This window comes from Clarias gariepinus, chromosome 15 (genome assembly GCF_024256425.1).
Source record: "Clarias gariepinus isolate MV-2021 ecotype Netherlands chromosome 15, CGAR_prim_01v2, whole genome shotgun sequence".
NCBI lineage: Eukaryota > Metazoa > Chordata > Actinopteri > Siluriformes > Clariidae > Clarias > Clarias gariepinus.
Genome location: NC_071114.1, coordinates 25,600,852 through 25,624,871, shown reverse-complemented (window position 1 = coordinate 25,624,871; position 24,020 = coordinate 25,600,852). Strand labels below are relative to the sequence as shown.

Genomic DNA, 24,020 nt, shown 5'->3' with positions numbered 1-24,020 from the left:
TTGGCTGACACAACGGTTTGTTATTTTGGTGATTTCCGATTAGACATCCTCTCAAACATAAATCATTTCACCTTTCTCTTTCTTACAATGTAGAGAACTATATCGAAGTATAGCTATAACTAGCCCACAAGCTTCTAAGCAGCTAAGTAACGTGACACCCACTTACTCAGTTTATAACGCGCCATAAAACTTTCATTATCTTTAAAGCGCTATTATGACGTTTGTTGAATGAGAGCGCACACGGACGCTCGCTCGCGTGTGTGCGCGCGCGCACACACACACACCGTCGCGCTTGACCAATCGCACGCACGCGCGCTGCCTCCTTGCTAAACCCCACAGATCAGACGCGCGCGTGTTATAAGGACTCAGTCCGCTGTCAGTGGTTCATGTCTCCCCGTGATGCGCCGCTCGACCGCGTGATGTAATTCTTCATAATAAACATCACTGTAGGGCTAGGCAATGCCCGAGCTTTTTTGCTGAGCGGTGGTCAAGACACGACTTCCCGGACCTGCAAACTTGGACTCGAGTGTGATTTCAGGGCGCTACCACATCGAGCGCGACTTTATGTCGCTCAACAGCGCAGCTTCGTCGCAGCTTCGCTTGTGAGTAAGCGCTTTTGCTCTGTGGAATCTTTTTTGGGGGGCGGCGAGGGGGGAACCGTGGACACCAAAATAGACAAAGAGCATATTTTTAGCGCATTTGAACTCCTGCAGACAGTGACGCGTGCCTCCGTGTTGGTCAGGAGGATGAGTGTTCATTCGGCCCTCTTGCCGTTACTGGTGTTGGGGCTCGTGGCGAGCTCGGTGCGCTGCGCACCTCTCCCTGTGGAGCGACGCTGGGAGACTCTTTATTCGCGCTCTTTGGCCCGGATTCCCGGGGAAAAGCGAGAAGTCAACCGGGACAGTGAATATCTCACGGGCATTAAGAGACTGCGGCGCCTCTACTGCAACGTGGGCATTGGGTTTCATCTCCAAGTATTACCCGACGGTAGGATTACTGGGGTGCACAACGAAAACCGTTACAGTAAGTTTCATCATGTGGGCCTATTTTGAGCCGTTGGTCCGAATGCTTAGGACATATTAGGATACGTTAGTTCTTTCAGCACTAGCCGATTGAAGTGAGAAAAAAATCTGTGCTATTTGAAGTCAAAATTAACCTAATATGTATATTCTGAAATAGTTTGATTCTTATGATCTGATGCACTGATCTATTCAATCACATTCTACTTTCCAACTAATCTGGTGATACAATAGGTGACTAATGTAACTGGCTGATTATTCAGTTTTATTGTAAAACAAACCACATGCGGGGTCCAACATCTGGGTCCATAAAAGCTTTCCGCACCTTGATAATACCACACAAGTCTGTGTAACATAAGATGTGTCGGAACCGGGCCAAGATGTAAAGTTGTTCCCAAAGTCGGACCTGGGATAAAACCCATCTATTGCGGTGGATTGATCCCTTGGTTTTCGGTGTGTGTCTAATTAATGGACAACCCAGATTAAGATGTATAACCACAGCAGACGCAGGATATATAATAAGCATATGTCTGTCATGCTATGGTAAGCAGTTGCTCAGCAGTCAAAGAGCAGCTCACCAGCCAGTTGTGTATCCAGTATCGATACTGAGATTTGTTTTGTGTCCCCATGGACTATTTTAAGGCAATGCATAAAACTCGACGGGGATACATTACATATACGTTTTCATTGCATACGCAGAAGGCTTGCAGCACCTCTATAAAGGGTATGAGGCAACATTCTAAGGAGGACGCACATTTTTAGCCTAGGCAAAGGCAAAACGTTGTGTGTCAAAAGTTAACTAATACACAATATGTCATATTTGTCCTAAAATGCTTTTGACTTTAAAAAAAATTCAATTAAATGGGGATAATAAAAGCCTAATAAGGAGTCTAATAAATCCAATAAGTGGAATATTGTGTAGTGAACTTCGTTTAAGTGTTGAGCGTTTAAGTTTTGGTTTAAAAGGCATCAACTTTTGCCTAGCGTCAGAGAGAAAGATATTTAGTCTAAAAAGTGCTTTATAAAGCAGCTAATAGAGGAGTCTGAAAGTATGCAAGTACTGAGGAATGCTTAATATCTTCACACGGAATGATAGTTTGCGAAACTCTTCACAAGCGGAAAGTGCAGTTTCCTTCAAGAAGGATGCTGTCGAGTCCCAAAATGTAAACAATCCCAACACTTTACAAACGCAGTGGCCCGATATGGCTACAGATATGAGTCACCCAAGGTCATGTATGTATTTTGTTGTTGGTTGCAGGTCTTCTTGAGATATCTCCGGTCGAGCGCGGAGTCGTGACACTGTACGGCGTCCGGAGCGAGCTATTCGTGGCCATGAACAGCAAAGGGAAACTCTACGGATCTGTGAGTTCACGAGATGATTTACGACCGTTTTCCGCCTGTAGATTTGCTTATCGGTGCCCGATGGCACGTAATCTTGTTCTAGAGTTATAATACCCCTCGCCCCCTTCTCTTGTCTATCCTGAGATTGCACATAGTCGTGTTTTGATACAGGAGCGCAGTACATCACTCAGACGCGCGCATTCCATACTTAGCATTGCGTGCACCTACTGTCCTGCTCCAGAGTAAAGATGAACTGGCCAGAGAGTCTGGACCACCCATACTGGGTGTATAAGTAACACACACACACACACACACATACACACACACACACACACACACACAGAACTGTCTCATCCCATCCATCCCATCCCATCTAACTAGCAGTCTCAGATTGACTTGGTCTGGACATAAAATAGACTGAAGCCTGGATTAAAATCCAAAGTAGACATAAACTGCTTTGCTTCTGAGATTCTGAGATTTCTATTTACAGAAATATATCATTTGATTCAACAATATGTTTACCAATGTTAAGATTTAAATTAGATTTCTTTCTCTTGGATGATATGAAGGCTTTGATTACTCATATTGAATAACTTAGGCTACTGAAGATGCTCATGATGTTTATGAGATCATTTTCGTTTTAACAAGCGGGTCCACAATATCTTTGTTATGTTACACCCTTTCTTGGCTACCTTTTATGTATAAATTACCTCTAGACTGGTGCATGCCTCTTTAAACTCTAAAAGTAACTTATGTACCTTAATTCATTTTTAAATTTATACATCACCCATGAAATTAAAAACATAAACGACGAGAGCTCTCCCTGTATAAAGTGTGCAGTTTAGTGCGACATTATAATACGTTATGCCAACGTTAGATAATTTTTTGTTAAGCATATTATTTTACTGTAAACCCCGCTTCCCTCTTTTCCCCATTCAGGCACATTACTCAGACGAGTGCAAGTTTAAAGAGACGCTCTTGGCAAACAACTACAACGCGTACGAATCCATGGCATACCCGGGCATGTACATCGGACTGAGCAGGACAGGAAAAACAAAAAAAGGAAACCGAGTGTCAACAGCAATGACGGTGACACATTTTTTGCCGAGAATCTGAACGAAAACGGAAGGAGGCACGACACAGGCAGCAAATCCTGAGGGAAAACCCGGACGATGCACTTTCCACAAATCTTACACACGAGGTCAACTGTATCGCATTATTACTATTATCACTATTATTATCATGTATATTAGCCTATTTATATTCGTTCGTTTTATATTTCCTTTTAAACAGCCTCTTTTTATGTGTGGGAAAAAACACTTTTAATTTATTTGTTTATTTATCCTTTCTGCTGCTACCGAGTGTTTAATACCTGAAATTCCTACAATTAACTACAATATGATTTTTTTTGCACTGTTTTTAGGGGTAAGGAAAGGAGTGGTGGATGTTTTATCCCTAGATAGGAAAGTCTGCTTAATCATAGGCTACGTCTGAAACCGCATATAACCACACCAAACCACACCTGCGCATGCGTGAAAATTGGCGCTTCTATATAATTTTATCTACTGTTTTATATGCCTTTGGACGTAGACTTATGATGAAGTGCATGTCATGTCGAAAATGAGCAAAATTACGATTTACGCCCATGGAAGAACTCATCAATATGACTTGGACACAAGTATTATTATAATTACTATTGGCAAGCAGCTGGGATGCTGCAGCTAGATATAGTCTAATAATTGATTTTTTTTAACAGTGAAGACTTGGGAAGATATAAAGACATAATATGTACTATCTCAGAAATATATTCACATATAAACTGTGCTTATGTTTGTCACATTTGTAGCTTTAGTATGCATCTTTTACACCTACTGTACATTTATTTGGGAAGGTGCATCTACTGTACCTTTATATGCGAAGGTGCATCCATTATACTTCAATTGGCTTTTAGAGTAAAGGGGACATTACGCATTAAGGCTCAGTTATGGAACTTAAATTATGCGTAAAAGTATAAACATACCATAATTTTATACCATGTTAATGATATAAAAAGATAATACATACATACAGCTACATAATGTTACCACACCACTCCAGTAGAAGGCAAAAGATTAGTTTAGTTTGACTATTTCTGAGACAGTATTTTGTTTGGTTACCTTATTAAGTACTTGAACATGCTCCAAGTCATATCCATGACTTCCAAAGTGGCATATGTGAATTGCAGGATTAGCATGAACACAGGATTAGTTCAAGTTTCTTGACTTGTGTAATTGTACCAACCCCAATGGTATTACGCACTGAAGCCATTGTCCAATGTCCGAGCTCTGGGGGTCTAACCGAAACAGTATCGGCTTACTCTCGGCCACTGAAAGTGGGCTGTTGAAGTCCTACACCCCTTAAATCTGTTTTTAGCTTTGCTCCAATGGGGTGAGGTGGGGTGTGGAGGGCTGATAGGGTTGGGGGTCTGAACTCTGAACTTATCTGCTGTCAATCATTGTCAGATCTATAAGAAAGATAAGATCAGATAAGAAAGATAAGATCTTCAAGGAAATCCAGACCACTTCATACAAATTCAATTTAATTCAGCCTTACCTGTAGTACATTACAGGTCATCATGGTGTTCAGGGAAGCGTTGTAGATAAATAGATACAGAGAGAGAGAGAGAGAGAGAGAGAGAGAGAGATCAGTATTCATATGTACTGATAAAAGAACATGAAATGTATGGAAAATTGGCCATGGAGTTGAACATTTACTCTATCCTCAAGGACCCCTAGATGGACATATTGCTTAATCCAAGCTCTCAGCACGTGTGTACCACTTGTTCAGCATTTTTGATTGCTTGGTAGAAGTGTGTTCAGGTCTGAGAAAAAGCATAAAATCAGGAAAAGTTGGTTTGAAAAACATATAGTCACATATTCATATTCAACTGTTTTAACTGTCTTGTGGTTAATTCTTTTATTTATTTATATTTTTAAAAATAATTTGATAAGTTCAAAGGAGACATATGTCCCTTTCAGTCATTCTCTACCTCATAGCGTTGTTGACCGACAGACTCCTCTTCCCAGTTTTGCTGACGGCAAATGTTTTTCCTGTTGCTGCATCGCCCCTCAGCTGAAGTCCTGGAAGGCCACTAGCTGCGCCTTGTCACGTTTGAGCTATCTTTACCCTGTGATTTACTTTTAGAAATGATAATCATGGTGGAAATATTTGAAGACAGCTGTGAGACTGCACTATATGCTTGACCGGTAACCCTATATTTTTCTTTATATATTTTGTTAAATAGTTCATTGCGTAAATTGGAGAAATGCCGAGTGGCTGCTTTTTAGATTGGGTGTTTCAGGAGAAGAAACAGAATACAGTTTAATCAAATCCATTTAGACTGAGATGATCTCAAACTAAGCATTCCTTGTTATTACTTTTGTTTGTTATAGGTACAAAATGAAAATAGCATGAAAAAAATTATAGAATGTTCTTTAATTAATTTACGTCCCATGTTTTGTGTTATATGGTGAACGTGGATAGATAAAAGCGGGTGAATGGATTAATAGAGTTAATTCTGACTAGTACATAGGTTCAAATTTGAATGAAAATCCCTTGTTAGACTGACCCAAGAACAAAAGGCGTTAAAAGAAATAACAGCCATATCTACTGAGAAATCTTGGAGAAGAATAAGGGGACTATGTATTACAGTATTTGTTGAAATCCACTATTTTGCATCATACAACATTCTGCATTACTAATATTTATGTTTTTGTTTTACCTGATTATGTTGATTTTAAAAAAAATTTGTTTCATTTATCTGAAATGTTGTTGTGTCAGAGGAGCAATTTCCCTCTCCTTACTTCTTCCTTTCCTAGAGTCATGTCAAACCTCTTTCCAAATGGAGCTGTTTTGCATCATTGTGGATATTGTTTACAATTGGCTGGATGCTCAGTGAAGGCAAATAGCTTCTCTGACCCTCATCATGATCTGGAACAGATACAAATCAACCGGACTAGATTTGCTTAACCAAAAGCTCTCAGTATCAACAAGCATGACCAAGCACTCCGACGGTAGCGATAATGAATGAACAGAAACGCATCATTGCTTAATCTAATTAGCCACTTCACAACCATTACTAATAACATAATGTCAATTTTTATACTGTAAGTTGTACTTAAAAATATATAAACAGTATGAAAATAAACTATTAATTTTTATTTCTTTCAATTTCTTTCAATATGGCCATTTCTCTGCATCTCTGGTGAAGCTGTTGGCTGTCTGTTGGTGTGCTCTAAACCTTGTTGACATTTATCAAATGTTGTCTGTAGTTTTATACAGTTGCTGTTCAACACTGTGATGTATGTGCTGTGCACATGACAATATCCTAACTTAAGTGCAAGTTAATAAAGCTCAGAACAAAAAAAACAAAGAGCTGTGTGCTTTTAATGCCTCCTTTTCGAGGAAAAAGCAGGGCTGAGCAGATGTAGGGTTTAACCCATTCCCACAAACCACATCCACAGCTGGCATACTACAGCATCATGTTAACCAGGCATCAATAGTCCTTGGTTGCATAAAACACTAGTAAGAATAGGTCACTTTGGTGTTTAAGTATAGAAAACAAAGTTTGTTGGTGAGCCTAAAAATATGCTTGTAGACACTGCTAGACTATGCGTGGGCAGCATTTTTGCAGGGACAGCAGTGCCAAGTCACTGTCTTGCCTTTGTTTACTTTGTCCAGGGCCTGGTTTGCAGATTGGGTGGCTTATAGGCCAAACGGTCACTCCCAGGAGTGTAACCCCCCCTTTTAGTTCAGAAAGCTTCATGCAGTAGACGCCTGGGAGGGTGCAGGAGGGAATGAGTCTCTGCCCTTCCAGGCATGCACTTCCCTGAAAGGAGAGCTGAAGAGGGCCTTTCCTTTTTCTGAGTGTTGACTAATGAAGGGATTTTTACAATCTTGTACAGCAACTTTACTTTCCTGACGTTCTTCGGACGCACCATTTATGACAATACACCACCAGTTAAAAAAGTTAATAGAGTCCCTGTTGGTCTAAGGTCTCCCTGGCATTTTAATGTTACCTCTTATCACCTAATAAACAAAATAAATAGATCTAGGGTCAGAATAGGTCTTTTACAATGGACTTAAATGACTAAAGAAGCCTCAAAACTGTTTAATTGTTTAAATCTGAAACAATTAGTGGACTTAGTGGTCTTAGTGGAAATGTAATTGGGCAATTTACTAAAAAAAGTAGATAATGACTGCTGATTTCTAAGAAGCACCATTACAAATTCATTAACATTCCCACCATCCATGTCTAGAAAAAGAAATGACTTCCAAAAGGTTCTTGATAGTGTTAGTGAATCCACAGCATCCACAAACTTCTATTCGAATAAACAACTTGCCACAACAAAAGAGCAGGCAAACAGAGACAGGTGTGGTCACTTAATACACAAGTATTCCTAGCCATGAGCTGTAGCTAAATGGAGCTCTGTCATTGCCTGAAAGAATGACAACTTTCTGCTCCAATAAACAGAATGTATGAGGGTTGTAAAGGCCCCCCTTAAAATAGCTGCCCTGTTCCACCTACCTGCGTCAGCTCCGTCGTCTGTCAACCAAATAAACATCCAACCGCCTCTCAAGTGCCTTTTCTCCACTAAACAGTTTGGTCCCGAAACTGCCTTTATATCACAACAGGCCTTTCAAGTTCTCCAGGACAAAGACTTCACAGGGCACCCCGTTGGCTGAAACAGCTCACAACAATGCGTTTGCTAACAGGAAGTGCATTGGCTGCTAATTGACTAGTTGGTGATTGGAACTCCAGGAGAAGAGCTCAGGCAGATGTTGAGGAAAATGTGTTGCTAGTGCTTAGCTTATTCGTATATATAGCCTACACACCACCTACTGTAACAAAATAAGGCACATATTCTTACAGGAATAGTAATAGTACGCACAGATTATAGTTTAGATACAGCATTTAGTCATATTACAAGTAGTAAGGTCTCAGCCTTTATGTCATTTCATATAAAATGTTATAAATAAGTTGTTGACTTGCTTATTCCATAGTAAAATCAGTGCAGTCTATTAAAACTGAACATTCAAATTTGGGTTAACCACTGACTCAGGTGATGGTCAGATCTATTCTTATCTTCCATTTATATACAGCCATCATGAACTAAAAAAAGCTTTTTTTATTTATTGAAAATGGATTTATTTGTGCAAAATTGTCAGATGCTCTTTAATTCTTGCTGTGAAATTCAATTTTATGGTAATGTACAATGTCTGTGAATAAATTCCACTTCCTTCCTAAACTTTTTTTATCCCATTGAAATGATCCATAATGATGGGGGCTTCTTATGTAGGTTTCAGTCTTTACCTGTGGGTGGCCTCAATTACTAGACTGTTCTTCCGAATTAACATCATTTCCGATGTCACGTTAAAAATAGGGATGATGTGAAAACAGAAGAAACAGCTACTGTAAAAGTAAGAGAATCTATCTATCTATCTATCTATCTATCTATCTATCTATCTATCTATCTATCTATCTATCTATCTATTGCTAGGTAGATTTATACAGTTTCTAACTTTTAACAGGACTAGATGGCTAATAATAATAATAATAATAATAATAATAATAATAATTACTCTAAACTATGGATTGTTTATTAATAGTAAATTATTGAGTTGTCTTAAGAGCTTATTTTTAATGTTTAAGTTTAATTTTGGTTAAATTCATTTTACAATTTCAACAGTAACAGAATTTGGAATTCTTTATGGTAAGTGGCTTGTGATAGAAAATAGCAACAAGACTGCTGAAACGATTAACATAACTGGGGGATGGGTTGAGCTCAACTGAAGCAAATCAGCCTGATGCATGAATTCAAATTCCCACACCCGGTCTGGGCCACAAGTAACTACCAACAAGCACCTGCTCCACCCTTGAACGGCATCGCCTGCTCTACGCTGAACCCTATCCTGAATTCCTTAACACACTCTTACATAAACTGGCATTAAAAATATATTAAAAGCAATATACAATGAGCAATCACAAAAAAAAAATGCATATTATACTGTATGTCCATTAGTTCACTAGTCATCTTTTTAACAATTAACTGGATATAATCCAAAAGCATCAAATAAACAAAGAAATATACTTAAAATACTATTAAGTGATTGCTAATAAATTAATTCATACAACATGTAAGGTTCGTACAAACTGCTTAAACTGAAACTCTCAACTGATAATACATTTCTTGATTCTTCTGTTTCAGTTTCACATCTTGTTAAATATTTAAAAAAATTTAAATAAATAACAAATCATTTGTTTTGCTCCTTGTTTAGCTCTGTCACCTCCATGTCATTAGGAAAACCTGTACAGCTGTGCATTCATGCAATTATTTAAATAACCAATAATGTGGAAGCAATAGAACTGCATTATATAATGCAGATACAGTTTAAATTGTTCAATTTATTGCTACATGTTCATCAAACCTTTTTTTTTTTGAAAATTGAAAAAAGACCAGGTAATGTGTCTGTGTCAAGTGTTCTCATTCTTGGTTGCTAGCCAACTTACCTCTAGGCTTGACCTGCTTACCACAGTTGTAAAGAGTGGTTATTTAAATTGCTGTAGCCTTTCTGTCAGCTTAAACTAGTCTGGCCTTTGTTCTCTGATTTCTCTTATTAACAAGCTTTTTTTTTCCTGCATATACATTTTTTTTGCATCATTTTATGTAATGTCTTTTGAAGTTCACTTTGAACATTATCTAAAACACTTGACCAGTATTAGAATTCTGCACCTGCACAGCTGACATATGATTGTACACAGGTGTACAGTTGCTCCTCATAAAGTGAATGGTGAGTGTATATTGGAGTAACACCAAACCACTATAAGGAGAACTTAATTAGGTAATTAATGTAATGCTATACTGGTTGAGATAATTGTGTTTAAGCACATTTCACTATGTTTAATGTTATTATCTGTATCAACTAAATATCAGGAACAAATTAAAGAAAATGTGTTTTCTCTGAAAATGGCTGCTTTAACATTTCCTCAAACATATTATTTAACGCCTGAATTATGATATTGGGTAATACGGTATTTGTACCATAACTTTTTCATAATTTTTCATAAGACACCTAGTTTGCACATACAGTATGTGATGTGGTATTGTTTATACTGCACCCATTGCTGTGAGGTGCTGTGAGATGTGTTTTTGCATGTTGTTACAGATGCAGAGAAGAGTGAGACCGATGTATTTGGCAGCACAGACCAAAGGCTGTATTTAGAGTGTTTTTACCCTGTGCTCTCTTTGTAGGGGCAGCTGCAAGGTGTCTGTTTGGGACACTCCAGATGTTTGCTCATAAAGACAAGGCACTTCAAATGGCTGTGAACATCCTAACCAGCTCATTCACTGTGAACCGTGCTTAAAGCTGTGCACTGGGGCATTAGGGCAGGGGAAACAATGCAGATCCTTACCCTGTAATCAGGCAGCTTGCCGTTGCAGGTATTGGAACAGGCCTGCCAGTCTCTTTACACATGACATCTCCAGGCAAGTAGACAAGGATCCAAAACTCCCAAATAGCCTTTTTAACGGCACAGCTTTCCCTTGGGAACTTGAACTTGAACTCAGAGGTGAACTGGTAAATAAAAAAAACAGGCATTAATATAAATGTCATGCATGAACATCTACTGAGATGAGTCAATATGTCCAGTTTTCTATTTCCCTTCTGGATACGAACACAATTTCTCAAATAAGATGCTCAAGAAAGGGAGTAGTTTTAACGTGAACACAAACATGTAAGTGCAAAAACTCAAACGAAGGCAAGACATTAAAAGAGTCAGAGGAGCAAACAAAACACCCTGAATTTGGCAGTAATCCTGACAGTCATTTACTTGGGCTCTTTAAAGAGTGAGAGAGGGAGGCTTTCACGTGGTTTTAATCAAAGTAACACCAACAAAGTCAATCACAGCACAACGAAGAACAAGAGGCATCATAGTCAAAACAGGGTTTTGAGCTTCAAAGTGAATTCTGAGTGCCTGCATACACAGCCTTGATGAGGCATTGGTGGGGGAACATGCAAGCAAATCAGAGGCCTAATCAGTCCCTTAACAGCCTGCACAGACAGTCTGCTGAGTGCGCATGTGGGTCTAGTCAATGAGCACAATGAGATGTACAGCGGGATGAAGACGTGTGTATGGAATAGTAGAAACACTATTATATCTGGGGTTTTTTTGATCAGTGGATGTGAGGTTATATGCCACTGTGATCTGACCGAGATTTCCACAAGAGGGCAACAGATAGACATTTGCTTGCTTACAAGGTGGCCTTAAAGACATAGACCACCTCTTGTACTTATGAACTAGTACAATTAGATCAATTTAGACCCATATGGCATGTATTTTTGGGTCATTTATATATTATTAATGTATCCTACCGTTAAATATAGTAAGTAATTTTACAATTGATATGTCTACTGTATGTCACATGCTTTATACAATTTGTGCTGCCCATAATGTTGGAGCAAAATTTGGCATCACTCTACTGCTAGCCTCCTGTTTCCTTTAAACATTCCTGCACAATTTTATTGCTAGTTTTATATATCACAACAGTATAGTACCTTCATACAGTGTTTTTGTTTTTATGCACTAAAGGACTGAACTACATGACCAGTAAACAGTTTCCAGGCACATCTATCAGTGAAATGAGGAAAATAATAAAGATAATAAAAATAATGAACTACTTTATTTTCCATTCAAATTTTTACATTTTTACCCATTATTATTTTAAGTCTATTGTTTCTTGATTTTCCTGAATTTCAAACTATGGTACAGGGTTTTACAAAGTGTAGCATAACTACACCATTATATTTCCAATTTTATATTTTACTTTTATATATAATCTTACTGAATGCAATTTTTAATATTCTTAACATCCAGTTGAATCTTCCCCCCCCCCTTTTTTTTTATTGTTTTATGTATTAATGACAACTATCCAGCCATTTTTGTATTACTTAATACAAAAAAAAAAAAAGTGTTAAAGTCTGACCATCATGTCCAATAGGCCTGGCATTTGTCCTGTATAAAAAGCAGTGTCTAAAAAATTTCATGAAATGTTTGACCCACAATTATCGACCCAAAAGTAAACATCCCGTGTAACTGTTTATTTTAAAGATGATCTCTTGATATCAGTGCATCATTATTGTTTACTCCAATGCACTGCCATGCTCGTGCAAGACCTCCAGACGTATCCCAGCAGATATGTATCCCATACGATACTGATCAATGTGGCATAAATATTTTTTATTTACAGTTTTTGTCAGTTGCCATTATGGCTCATTAGGATGTAACATGGACAGGAAATACACCCAACATAACCTTTGATCTACAGAACATTATTGCACAAGGGAGTACAAATAGACAGATTGTACTGCAATGTCTCCATGTGATTGGAGAGTGTTAACATTTTTTATGAATGGGCTGAGATCATGAGAGGGAAGAGACTGAACAATGAAATCCGTCCATATAAATGTGAGCCCTCTACTGCCCTTTTGTGCCCTGGTACTATTCTGCAGTGACAACATAAGTCAACAATGTGGCTGAGATAAGGTCAAGACGCTTAGTATTTCAAACTTGCAGGAAAAAAGTAGGCTGCAAATAATGTGTGATGTCACTGGTTGATGAAATAATCGGCTGTTTCCAATTAAATAGCTGATATTTCCAGGCAAGGAAATTATTCAGTCTTGGGACCATGAATGATTACAATGATCTAATACCTCCCTTACTAAATCCTCAGTGCCCATTGAAATTTATGCTTGATAATCTAGTTACTGTACATGGTTATGCATTTGTAAAAGAAGTACACACCTCCAAAAATTTTATCTTGGAAGCATTTGGTTGTTCGCTAGGGGAAGCCCTAATATTTTTTTTAAATAGAATCTTAGAACACCTTTTTAAATACTTATTTTATTTGCATCATATTTCAATTGTAATGGACACAAAGTATACTACACAGCTGAAAATATCACCCACTGGCCAATGAATACATCACAGCTGTGTCCAGGGGGAAAATCTGTAGTGGAAGGCCTTGACAATTTCTGACCCTTGCGAACTTGTTTCTCTAAGTTTAGAGTTTGTTCTCAAATGGACAGAGGAACAATCACAAAGGGAGTTCTACTTGACTTACTTTCTTATTCAAAACAAGATTTTCTTTTTTCATATAATTCTAGGTTTGAGAAGATTAAATTAGTTCCTAAAGACAATTAGAATTAGGTCTAAGCAGAAGTTAAGCAGAATTAGCATTTATCAGTGTGCTATAAGGTTTAAAACTGAACTTCTCCAAATCACAAAAACTTATCAAAAATTGCCTTTTTTCTTGGACACTGATGCTGCTGAAACACTAGACTTTGCATTTCAAAAGGAGGGATTCCTTTAAATTTATTAACCTGTTCAGAAGGTCCATACTGTCCAATTCTTTACTATGTGAGTACACGAAGGTGCTGCTGATGTACTTTCAAGATGGTGCATAAACCCAGGGCAGTGGCATCAGGGAGAGGTTTGTCATGGCACAACACATTGCCAATTGTGGTTCTCCTTGGCAGAGCTAGAAGGCCTGTTTTGAATGGCGTGCACATAATCGGGTGGATCTGGTCCATTCCCAAAATACTTTTCTCCAAAGACTGCTACACCTTAACACCTGTCTATGCTAAAATGTATATGAGAGAAGACTAAATGTGTGCAGCCAAACTTAACTTTTTAACTTTTGTTACTATTTTCAAAATTAATATTACTTTACGTATTCTATTAATTTATCTATGATCCTCTGTAATCCATCTAGGAATCATTGAGGCCAATAGTGATTTCCTATTCTGATATTTTCCAGAATCCTCTTCTTTTCTTAACCCTATTTATTGCTGTCTACTCCCCTACTCCTATCTATTATTTGATCTCATTAATCCATCTTCTTGATGGTCTTCCTACTCACTGTTTCCATTTTTTTTATCATCAATCTGGTTAATTCTATTTCTCCCATCCTGCATACATAACCAAACAGACGCAATTTAAAATTGTATTTATAATGTTTGCATTAGTTACTTTACTGGGAAATCTAAAATTATTACAGTAATGCATTGCGGCCCAAGAGTGATGGTTGATCAGATACAGAGCTCAAGGTAGACTAGTCAGGATGTTTTTTTTTTTTTTCTATTTTACACTACAGAAGTGTTGATGGCATGATTTTGGGGGGCTTACAAACTTGGTCTTTCCAAGAAAAGGGAGAAATCTTTCAAGTTGGCAGTACAATAACCAGGCTATCCAAGGTTTGAATTACACAGAAACTTTTGGGGAGCCTGACTAGTGCGCACCACGACTTCTCAGTGACCACCAGTAGCATTCCATATAGGCACAATAACACCAACATAAGAATCATGCACAAAGTTTAATAGCCTAATCAGAGCAAACACAGAACATATCCACAAGGCACAAAGGGACACAGGTAACATCTTTTGGCTTTTATACACACCTCTTCATCACTGTTTTTTTTTGTGTGTGAATCAAATTGTCCAAGCAAGCAAGGCTGTTTCATTGTCAAAGCAAGAAGGGCTGTTTTGACTATGCATAAGCCGCCCCGGAACAACAGTTTGTTTTCCTAATTAATGACTTACAGTTTATTAAGTTTATTAAGACTACACCCCATGCAGTGATGAGGAGTTCAGGTGGCTCTGTACATCTAGTAATTTGAGTACAGCACCACCACGCATGGATGGCCACAGCAGGAATATGCATTAAATTTTGTCCAACAGATGTTGGAAAACCTTGACAGTTCTGGTTCGATTTCTGTGTTTATGGAGTTTGCATTCTCCTCCTGCTTGGTGGGTTTCCTCCGGGTACTCCGGTTTTCTCTCACAGGCAAAAGACATGCAGATTAAGCTATTTGACATTCCCAAAATTGCCTGCAGTTGTTCCAGTGTTCTCTCCTGTGAATGAGCGTGTGAGTGTGTATTTCTGTGTTTGCTCTATGATGAAATGGCACCTCATCCAGGGTGTACCCCCTTATTTCAGGAATTTATGGAAAATAAGGTTTAACCTATATCACAAATGTGGACATTTTTAAAGCTCTCTGTAAGCATCACAGGTGTGGCTTTTAAGAGAGTTCATGTTCTTTTCAGTGGAACCGAGGTCCCAAAGCTCCCCGTAGTTCGAACTATGAGGCTAACTGATCATATAGGCGAAAGATACCTGTGATCTCTTTTTTAAAGAAGAATGTCCCATTGGCTGACTTACTCCTATGCTAAGCTATATATTTTTCTTAATATGAAGGCCAATGTGGCGTACCTTTAATTTGCTTCTGTGTAAAACATTATGGTACATTATTGGTTCTTGGGGTGGCAGAGCCGCCTTACATTCCTGTGTTCTCTCCTGAGCTCATATTACAGTCTGTACAGAGTTTCTGTGCATGTCCAAGTCTTCTGTCCTCATGTCTAAGTGCTGCCCCCTTTGGATTCTCCAGTTTCTAACCACCTCCCAAAGCATACCAGTAGGTGGATTTGCTAAGACATATTACCCCTAGGTGTGAATTAGTGGTGCTAAAGGTGCCCTATGATGGATTGGCATGTATTCCAGCATCACCTCGAGTGTTTAACAGACCCACCATGACCCTGATGTGGATAATGTGGTGACCCTAACCCTAAATGAGTCCAATTATGTGGCTCAAATTATTCTTAAACGTACAGTCGCAATTCTACTTGATTTATGTTACAGATGCAAAAGGTGTACTCTTTGATAGTACCACCTCAGCAACACGAGCAAGTGCAAGCGCAGTACTGAAGTGTATAGGTTAGCCTAATATTGTAATAGAGCGCCATCTACCGACTTTGACATAAAATAACCGGTGAATAATTATTAGTGGAGGTTCTGTGTGGAGTGTAAGACTGTAAAGTACCGATTAATATTTAGCGTGATCGTTACGTAAAAGGCAGAATAGCTTCAATGAATGAAAAATAAGGACATGATGTTCGCGCACCAGTAAAGTCTGAGAAAGGAGACTGTAAAACAGAACGGAATTTTCATGAATGGAGCTGGTTTGGTAAGAGCAGGCTACTGTTTAACCTTGTGCAAACTAAACTTGCCACACTGCTGGTCCCGACACTTCATAAAAAAAGTGCAAGAAGCAAAGAGTAAAGAGCAGCGAGGGGGAAAGGGCACATTATCTGTTTAAGGTGACCTGCTGGTGGTGTGTGTTCACTAGATCTCATCCGCTAACACACACACACACACACACACACACACACACGTACTTTAGCCATGCAGGGTAGGGGTGTTCTGCTTTGTGCTGTGCTCATAATGACCCATTTACATCTGTTTTACCATTTACCTCTCCTTATTCTTTCTCTTTCTTTCCTTGCTTGTTCGCTTGCTTGCATTCTTCTTTTCAATGCATCCTTTACTTTTTAATGTTTTATGCTTTCTTTCTTTTTTTATACGTTTTCACTCCTTTTCAGTCTATCCAGCTGTTTTCCTTTCTTTCTTTCTTTCTTTCTTTCTTTCTTTCTTTCTTTCTTTCTTTCTTTTTTCTTTCTTTCTCTCTTTCATTTTTCCAATGCTTCTCTTTTCAATGTACTATATTTCAGATCTTTCATTCTTCCTTTCTTTTATCTCTCTTTTGTTATTACGCTTTCTTTTATGTTTTTAACTGTCTTATATTTTTAAAATATGTATGTATGTATGTATGTATGTATCTATCTATCTATCTATCTATCTATCTATCTATCTATCTATTTCATTTTAGTTTTCTTTTCAATCTTTCTTTCTATCTTTTTTCTTTATTTGAACCTTTCAATCAATCAATCAATCAATCAATCAATCAATCAATCTACAAGGGTGAGTCATAAATTATATTGATTGATAGAACTTTTCAATCAATCAATCAATCAATCAATCAATCAATCAATCAATCAATCGATCGATCAATCAATTAATCAATCAATTAATCAATCAATCACTCAACAGGTGAGGCAAAACTTATACACACTATAATAAAACTTCTGTTGGTTGGACTTTTTTTTAGCGCTTTCCATTCAAGGCTGCTGTCTCTCCAGTCACCGCTGTGCAGATGTGAACGAGTTACATCAGTTCATTTGTAACTGCAGTGCGAGGAAAAATGGATGGCCCACTTCTGATTTGCATAAAACAGAGCAGTGTGGACTACTTAGATCTGTGTGGCCTGAGGGTGTACCTGGTGCCGTAACAACTCATGGAAGAGCATAAACATAAGCTTTTGGATATCTGCGAACAAAAGGTTTCTTAAGGAAAATAATAACTGGTAACGAGACATGGATTCATTACTACGAGCCGGAAAGTAAACATAAAAAAATATGGAACTATGATCTTGCTCGATCGGATTTTTACCTGATTGGTCCCCTGAATGCAGCCCTATAAGGATAAAGTTCTAATGAAGAAGTGAAGACAATGGTATATTCATGGCGCGCAGTTCAGCCTAAAACTCTTACTGGAGGGAATACATGAGGGAATACGAAAGTGTATTTAAAGGAAAGAAGATTATGTTGAAAATGTATTTGATGATGTATTCGTTTTTTTTAAGCTAATTAAAATAAATTCCACACCCAGTGTGTAAATAAATTTTTTATAAGAATATTTCTGTTCTGGGTTTCTATTTTTTTCTCTCTTATCACTGTTTAATTTAAGTCACTACAATCGTTTTCTATGAACAGGCTGCAGCTATGCAGTTTGTGTGTGTGTGTGTGTGTGTGAGAGAGAGAGAGAAAGAGAGAGCTATTTCATACAGGAAGAACTCAAGAAAGAAAAACTGCTAACCACAGCCCTAATAATAAGTTACATTATTCATTTTTTTAATTCTTTTCTTGTAATACTAACATTTCTCTAAACCCCATTTATAAACCTCTTCCATACAATTAAGATACTTTGCCACAAAAACAAGTATTTTCGGACATCGTTCAAATTTCTCAAATGTATAATCACTATGTAAGTACTAAAATCTGGTATTCTTGGGATTTAGCTGATGAAATTAGTTTGGATGAAATTAGATTTCATGTAACATTAAATGATTTCTACTTTTTTGTATAGATGCTTTGTTTGTGCTAAGTCATTTTAAACTAAACGATTAGTTGATTACTCAAAAAATATACACCATATAAAACATATGCATTTTCAGTTAAATTAAAAATACATAATTTTCCAATAATCTTAAATAACAAATTATTTTTAATATAATTTTTTACATTATTTGTCGGGTGACTCCTCTATATGCTTGTAAGGGCAATGAACTCAATAAAAGATCAACTAATAATACCTGTGCCACATAGAAACATACAGATCACAGGTGCTTGTCCTACATCTTTAAAGCATATAAAATATATTTAGTCTCCGCTGAATGTAGTAATCATCTGGATCAAAAGGCAGAAATAATAATATAAATGCTGTATATTGTGTATTATATAAGGAGGAAAAAGGGTGTGGTGGCATAGGAAAAAGAATATTCATGAGGGAAAACGTTGTGGGCTGTCTTACATAAACTACTGCAAACTGTTTTGCTTGCTTTTATTGTTTGTTTATTTGCTTATTGCTCTACTACATCGATAATCTAATTTTTGCACTGAAAGTACTGCAACTGACCACGTTTTTCGCAACATTATAGAGAAATGTCCCCACAATGATGCATATAAAAAAGTATAAGGTGTGAGGTGTGCAGAGATTTTTTTCAGCAATAAAAACATTTTCGTAATACTTGAACTACAATTTCTATAATGCAGTGTTGTATTTAAAAAAAATTGTATATATTGTATATATATATATATATATATATATATATATATATATATATATATATATATATATATATATATATTTGTGCAAGATTACTAAAACAGTGAGCAATATGCCTTATGCAGTGACTGTGGGTGACACAAATAATATGTTTTTCCTGATTGTTGCTGGGGTTCTGCACCAGCAGTGTAGGAAATATTTTGAGTATTGCGCAAAAAAGCTGTAAGATATGCACATTTTGGCGAGCCAAATTTTTTTTAGCCAAAACTGTTGAAAAAAGAAGTGTACGTTTGTTTTAGAGATCTATGCAATGTGTGTGTGCGCGCGCGTGTGAGTGTGTGTGTGTGTGTGTGTGTGGCGCAGCGCTGCGCAAACCCCACCATCTGTTGGATGTCCAGAAGGTGTGTTATGATCCCGTTCGCAGAAATTGCCAAAAGGGGGGAACCGGTGGCTTATCGATTGAACTGATAAAGAAGAGCATTTAAGAGGCCAGATGTGCGAGGTCAAAACACACACAGAAACCACGACCGACTGACTACAGAGCAAGAGAACAGCCGCGCGCATCAAGCACCAGTCCCTGCGCCTTAGACCGCACATTACCGGGAATACCGAGACATGCTGCTCGTCATTTTTCTCAGCGCGTGCTGGATCGGCGTCACATTGGCCGACTCTGGACCACACCTGGCCAATGATTGGGGAGAATCTGTCCGCCTGAGGCACCTGTACGCTGCAAGACCCGGTCTGCACCTGCAGATCAGCAAGGACGGGAAGATCGGAGGATCGCACATGCAGAGCTCGCACAGTAAGTACAGAATTTTGACCCCGGACAAACTGTAAAAAAAAAAAAAAATACACCCAGTCTATTCACGGTACTACATTTACTTACACGTCTAACTGACTAAATAATATGCTTAAATATGTTTTGAATTCCAACTGCGCTTCATGTTAATATTATAAAACTCCTGCATCATTAGACCTGGCAAGAATTGTAAGGCATAAAAAGTTATCGATAAGTAATGCTTTCTTGGGTTTAAATACATTTGAAACTGATTAGTGCTAGTTATTTAATAAAATAACATTTCTTTATGCCCCTTTTCAAGGCTTGGTTGAGATCCGCACCGTCGACACGGGCTGTGTGGTTATAAAAGGTGTCGCAAGCTCACAGTATCTCTGCATGGAAGCCAACGGCAAGCTGTACGGCTCGGTACGTCATTCATACTTATATTTATTTCCAAAGCATGTGGTTAGTCGCAGGTTTTTATCCCAGTGGGCCTGCAGACTAGCCTTCCATTCCTCAAACGGAAAATTAATTATCCTACGTGCACATACTGGAAATACTAATTATTTACTTAGGATTACAACCAATGTGATCTTGCTTCGGATGTTTTTCGAGTTCATCAACATTTACTTTTCAAAAGTTCATTCCTCCTACCTGCATCATCGTGTAAATAGTATGCTTAGATAGAATCAGTAGATATACAGAGATATGAATAAGGCTCTAATCATGTTATGGATAACGTAAAACTAAATTATACAATATTAAACGATTAAATTGTATTTTATTTAACCCCAAAACTATTTTAAAATATTTTACTGTTTCAGATTCTTTGTGAGCTTTATCAAATAATTTACACAAACATGTAACTGTAAGTATAAAGTTTGCAAAACAGTTTAAATTTCTTAAAATGATATTACCGAATTGACAAAACATACTTTTTGACGTCATTTTAGCGACCTTTGTCCTGTACGGGGTTTGCTAAAAGCTAAAACCTGAATGAAACAGGACAGGAAAGTAACCTTGGCCCCTGCATGTGCACAATAAACAGATATCGAAGAACTTAAAGTGAACACCGAGCTGTTACAAAGTGAATTGCATTAATAGCACATGTCAAATGTTACCATATGTTTATTTATGTATTTGATTTTTCCAAATAGTACATTTATATAAAGGAGGAGTGCTCTTTTTTTGAGCATATGATGCCAGACGGATACAACATCTATGTCTCGGGCAAACATGGGACCCTTGTGAGCCTGGGTGGAGGGAAGAACCGACGTCAAAATGCTCTCGCACAGTTCCTGCCCCTGCTCAATACTCTGCCACAGGAGCCTACAGAGTACAACGTGAGAAAAGTGCATTCTCCAGTTGACCCAGAACAGGATCTTCACTTAGGCGTACAAGCAGACAGCATGGAATCCTTTGGGAGGATCTCCCAGATTGTCATTCAAAGCCCAAGTTTCAACGAAAGATGAGCAGAGTGTAAAGTTTCCAAAGATGTGACTCAGTTCAATCTCTTATGCAGAGGCAAGAGGCTAAACGAGACCAGCCTTGTCTTAAAGCAGAGACTGGATGAACAGGCAGAATTTACAGACTTGGGGAAAAGAGGAGGATAAGGTTTCCCACCCAAAAAATCGTTCTTAACCCCTGGTTGCATGGATGGATTACACAGAATATGCTTCAAAGTAGTATCTCACTACTTCAGGTCACTCCAAATTATATATGTTCAGGTTGAATGAAAAGTGCGAGCAGCTTATTAGGTTATTTATTTCTGTAGATACCATTCACTGGTATGCCTAGTCCCTGTATCATGTAGTGCATTTTTTATTTACTTTGTGTTTGTATATACATTTTAATGCTTATAGGCTATATTTTATATTTGTTTTATTTATCATAGATTAAACCTTACGGACTTACTTTTTGTTAGATTCCAGTATGTTTATTTCTAGGAATGTCTGGCTTCATTGTGCAACTTTAATGATTCTTATTGGAAAAGCTTGTGATTTATAAGAATGCTAGCCATACATGAATTAAGTAATTTACTTAAATGTACAATACATTTAATTTATTATATAAATTGTGTTTGTACAATAGCCTACTGTTTAAAAATTCTTAGGTGCACTGTTGATGATTAAATTTGGACAAAAGAAACCATAAATAAAAATAGCACATAAAACTATGTATGAATTTTTTTTTAAGTTTTTTTTTTTTAATTATGTAATTACGTATTCCGGATTATATCTTATATACTGTATCGTGACTTGAGATATATTTATGCATATTGGGAATATAAGTTTTTTTTTTTTTTTTACATTTTCCATTCTTTCTTGGCATCAATAAAACAAACTACCCCAACATACTCTCCTTGTATATCTTAGCAATCATCTTAGTCAATAAAATCAATTAACATTATTCTTTAATAACTAATTATTTTAAAACATATATAAGATTGTATTTATAAATATATTTTCTCATATCAAGCTTGAAAGGGTCATATTATATTGTTTATTGTAAATTTTTGTCTCTAGAAAGAAAGTAAATTATTTACCAGTGAAATACAAAGGGTACTGAAATAAATAAATATGTCCAGATATGGGCATAAAATTCCTTCTCATTTCACACAAATGAGACATGATAAATACATTTTTCCTTATTCACATGCTAAGAATTATTTTTTGCAATGTATGATGCATTTCTAAAATGAAAAATAGTTTCTATTACAAATCTATAAAAATTAATTAATAGAAAATTCAATTCAATTCAATTTTATCTATATAGCATTTTAACAATGTTCATTGTCTCAAAGCAGCTTCAGAAAAATGAAAGAAATTTTAAAAAAGAAAATTTATGGAAGTGTATATGTGTGAGAAAAATAAGATGAATGAATGAATATAATTTCTAGTATATCCTTAAAACCATGGCTTATTAAAAACATTTGTCTTTTCCTTTTATTTTTAATGACACACCAATACGTTTATTTACATATGCATCTTCATGCCACCAGCAAATCACATTTTAATAACACAAATCAACAAGTCATCAAAATATTCTAAAAATTGTATGAAGACAGTGAGCTCAATAAAACGATTTATTATTACAGTGTTTGTCTAAGTAACGTTCTACAATTGGTTTCTTACTACAATAGAATAACATGGTTTACATCTTTGATCTAAAGTTTTTGCAAAAACAGGTTGCCTTTAGTGAACCTAAATTTCTTTAGATAATAATTCTAAAATATCACAAATCTGTTTCTTGTAATAGTAGCATAAAATTGATAATTAAAAACATGCACCAGTTTTATGAATTAATATATACAGACAATATATGAATAATATACAAAGATAAATGCATCAGTGCATTATTTAATATAGCCTAGTTGTGGGGTATTTCATGCATCCTTTCTTACATTAATTCAGGATATCCCTTCACTTTTTCTTCTAACTGTCCAATTAACCTAACATGAAAAAAAAATAGTCAAAGCATTTTCCCATTTACACCTTTTCTGTTTTCTGCAGTTTTCTGCTTAGGTTTTAGTAACATTTATTACCATTTTGATTTTTGTTTATCAGACCAGAAAAAAAGGCTCAAAAAAAAAGAATAACAATCACCAGAGTAAAAAAAATAATATATATATAAAATGAGTTACACTGACGTAACGTTACGCTCTGAATATACTGTACATGCAACCTGTTAATAACAAACTGGGCAATCTTTTTACATTATTTGATGGTGTTATGTCTCCATCTAGTGGCGACATAGTCTAACTGCCTTTGCGTACGTAATATTAGCTTGATACTGTGGCATGCTGCATGATAACAATTATAATATTAAACAATTTGGGAGTTAAAAACCTAAATATATAAAATGTTACGCTTGCTATTGAGTCGTAAAAAGAGATAAATATCATAAAAATAGTTACAGAACCTTTACCCTCTTATACTCTCTTATACCCTTCTTATTGCACATTCTGTATCAATTAAACATTTTACATATTCATGATTTAATTGTATTTTATTTATGTACATTTTTATAGATTTTTTTCTTAGTGCAATCTTTCTCTATATTGTCTTTGAATATTTCTATCTTATTCTGTTTATTTATTTTTCTTATT

At 36.7% G+C, this 24,020-nt stretch overlaps 2 protein-coding genes across 2 annotated transcripts; both read left to right on the top strand.

Moving 5' to 3' along the window:
• Positions 1–408: 408 nt before the first annotated feature.
• Positions 409–6,746, top strand: fgf4 (fibroblast growth factor 4). Its single transcript, XM_053512641.1, has 3 exons — positions 409–1,023; positions 2,278–2,381; positions 3,300–6,746. The coding sequence occupies exons 1-3, from the start codon at positions 747–749 to the stop codon at positions 3,474–3,476; spliced, it is 558 nt and encodes a 185-aa protein (XP_053368616.1). The 5' UTR covers positions 409–746; the 3' UTR covers positions 3,477–6,746.
• A 12,915-nt stretch (positions 6,747–19,661) lies between these two features.
• Positions 19,662–22,134, top strand: fgf19 (fibroblast growth factor 19). The gene is made up of 3 exons (XM_053513705.1): positions 19,662–19,936; positions 20,235–20,338; positions 21,070–22,134. The coding sequence occupies exons 1-3, from the start codon at positions 19,750–19,752 to the stop codon at positions 21,382–21,384; spliced, it is 606 nt and encodes a 201-aa protein (XP_053369680.1). The 5' UTR covers positions 19,662–19,749; the 3' UTR covers positions 21,385–22,134.
• Positions 22,135–24,020: the final 1,886 nt, after the last annotated feature.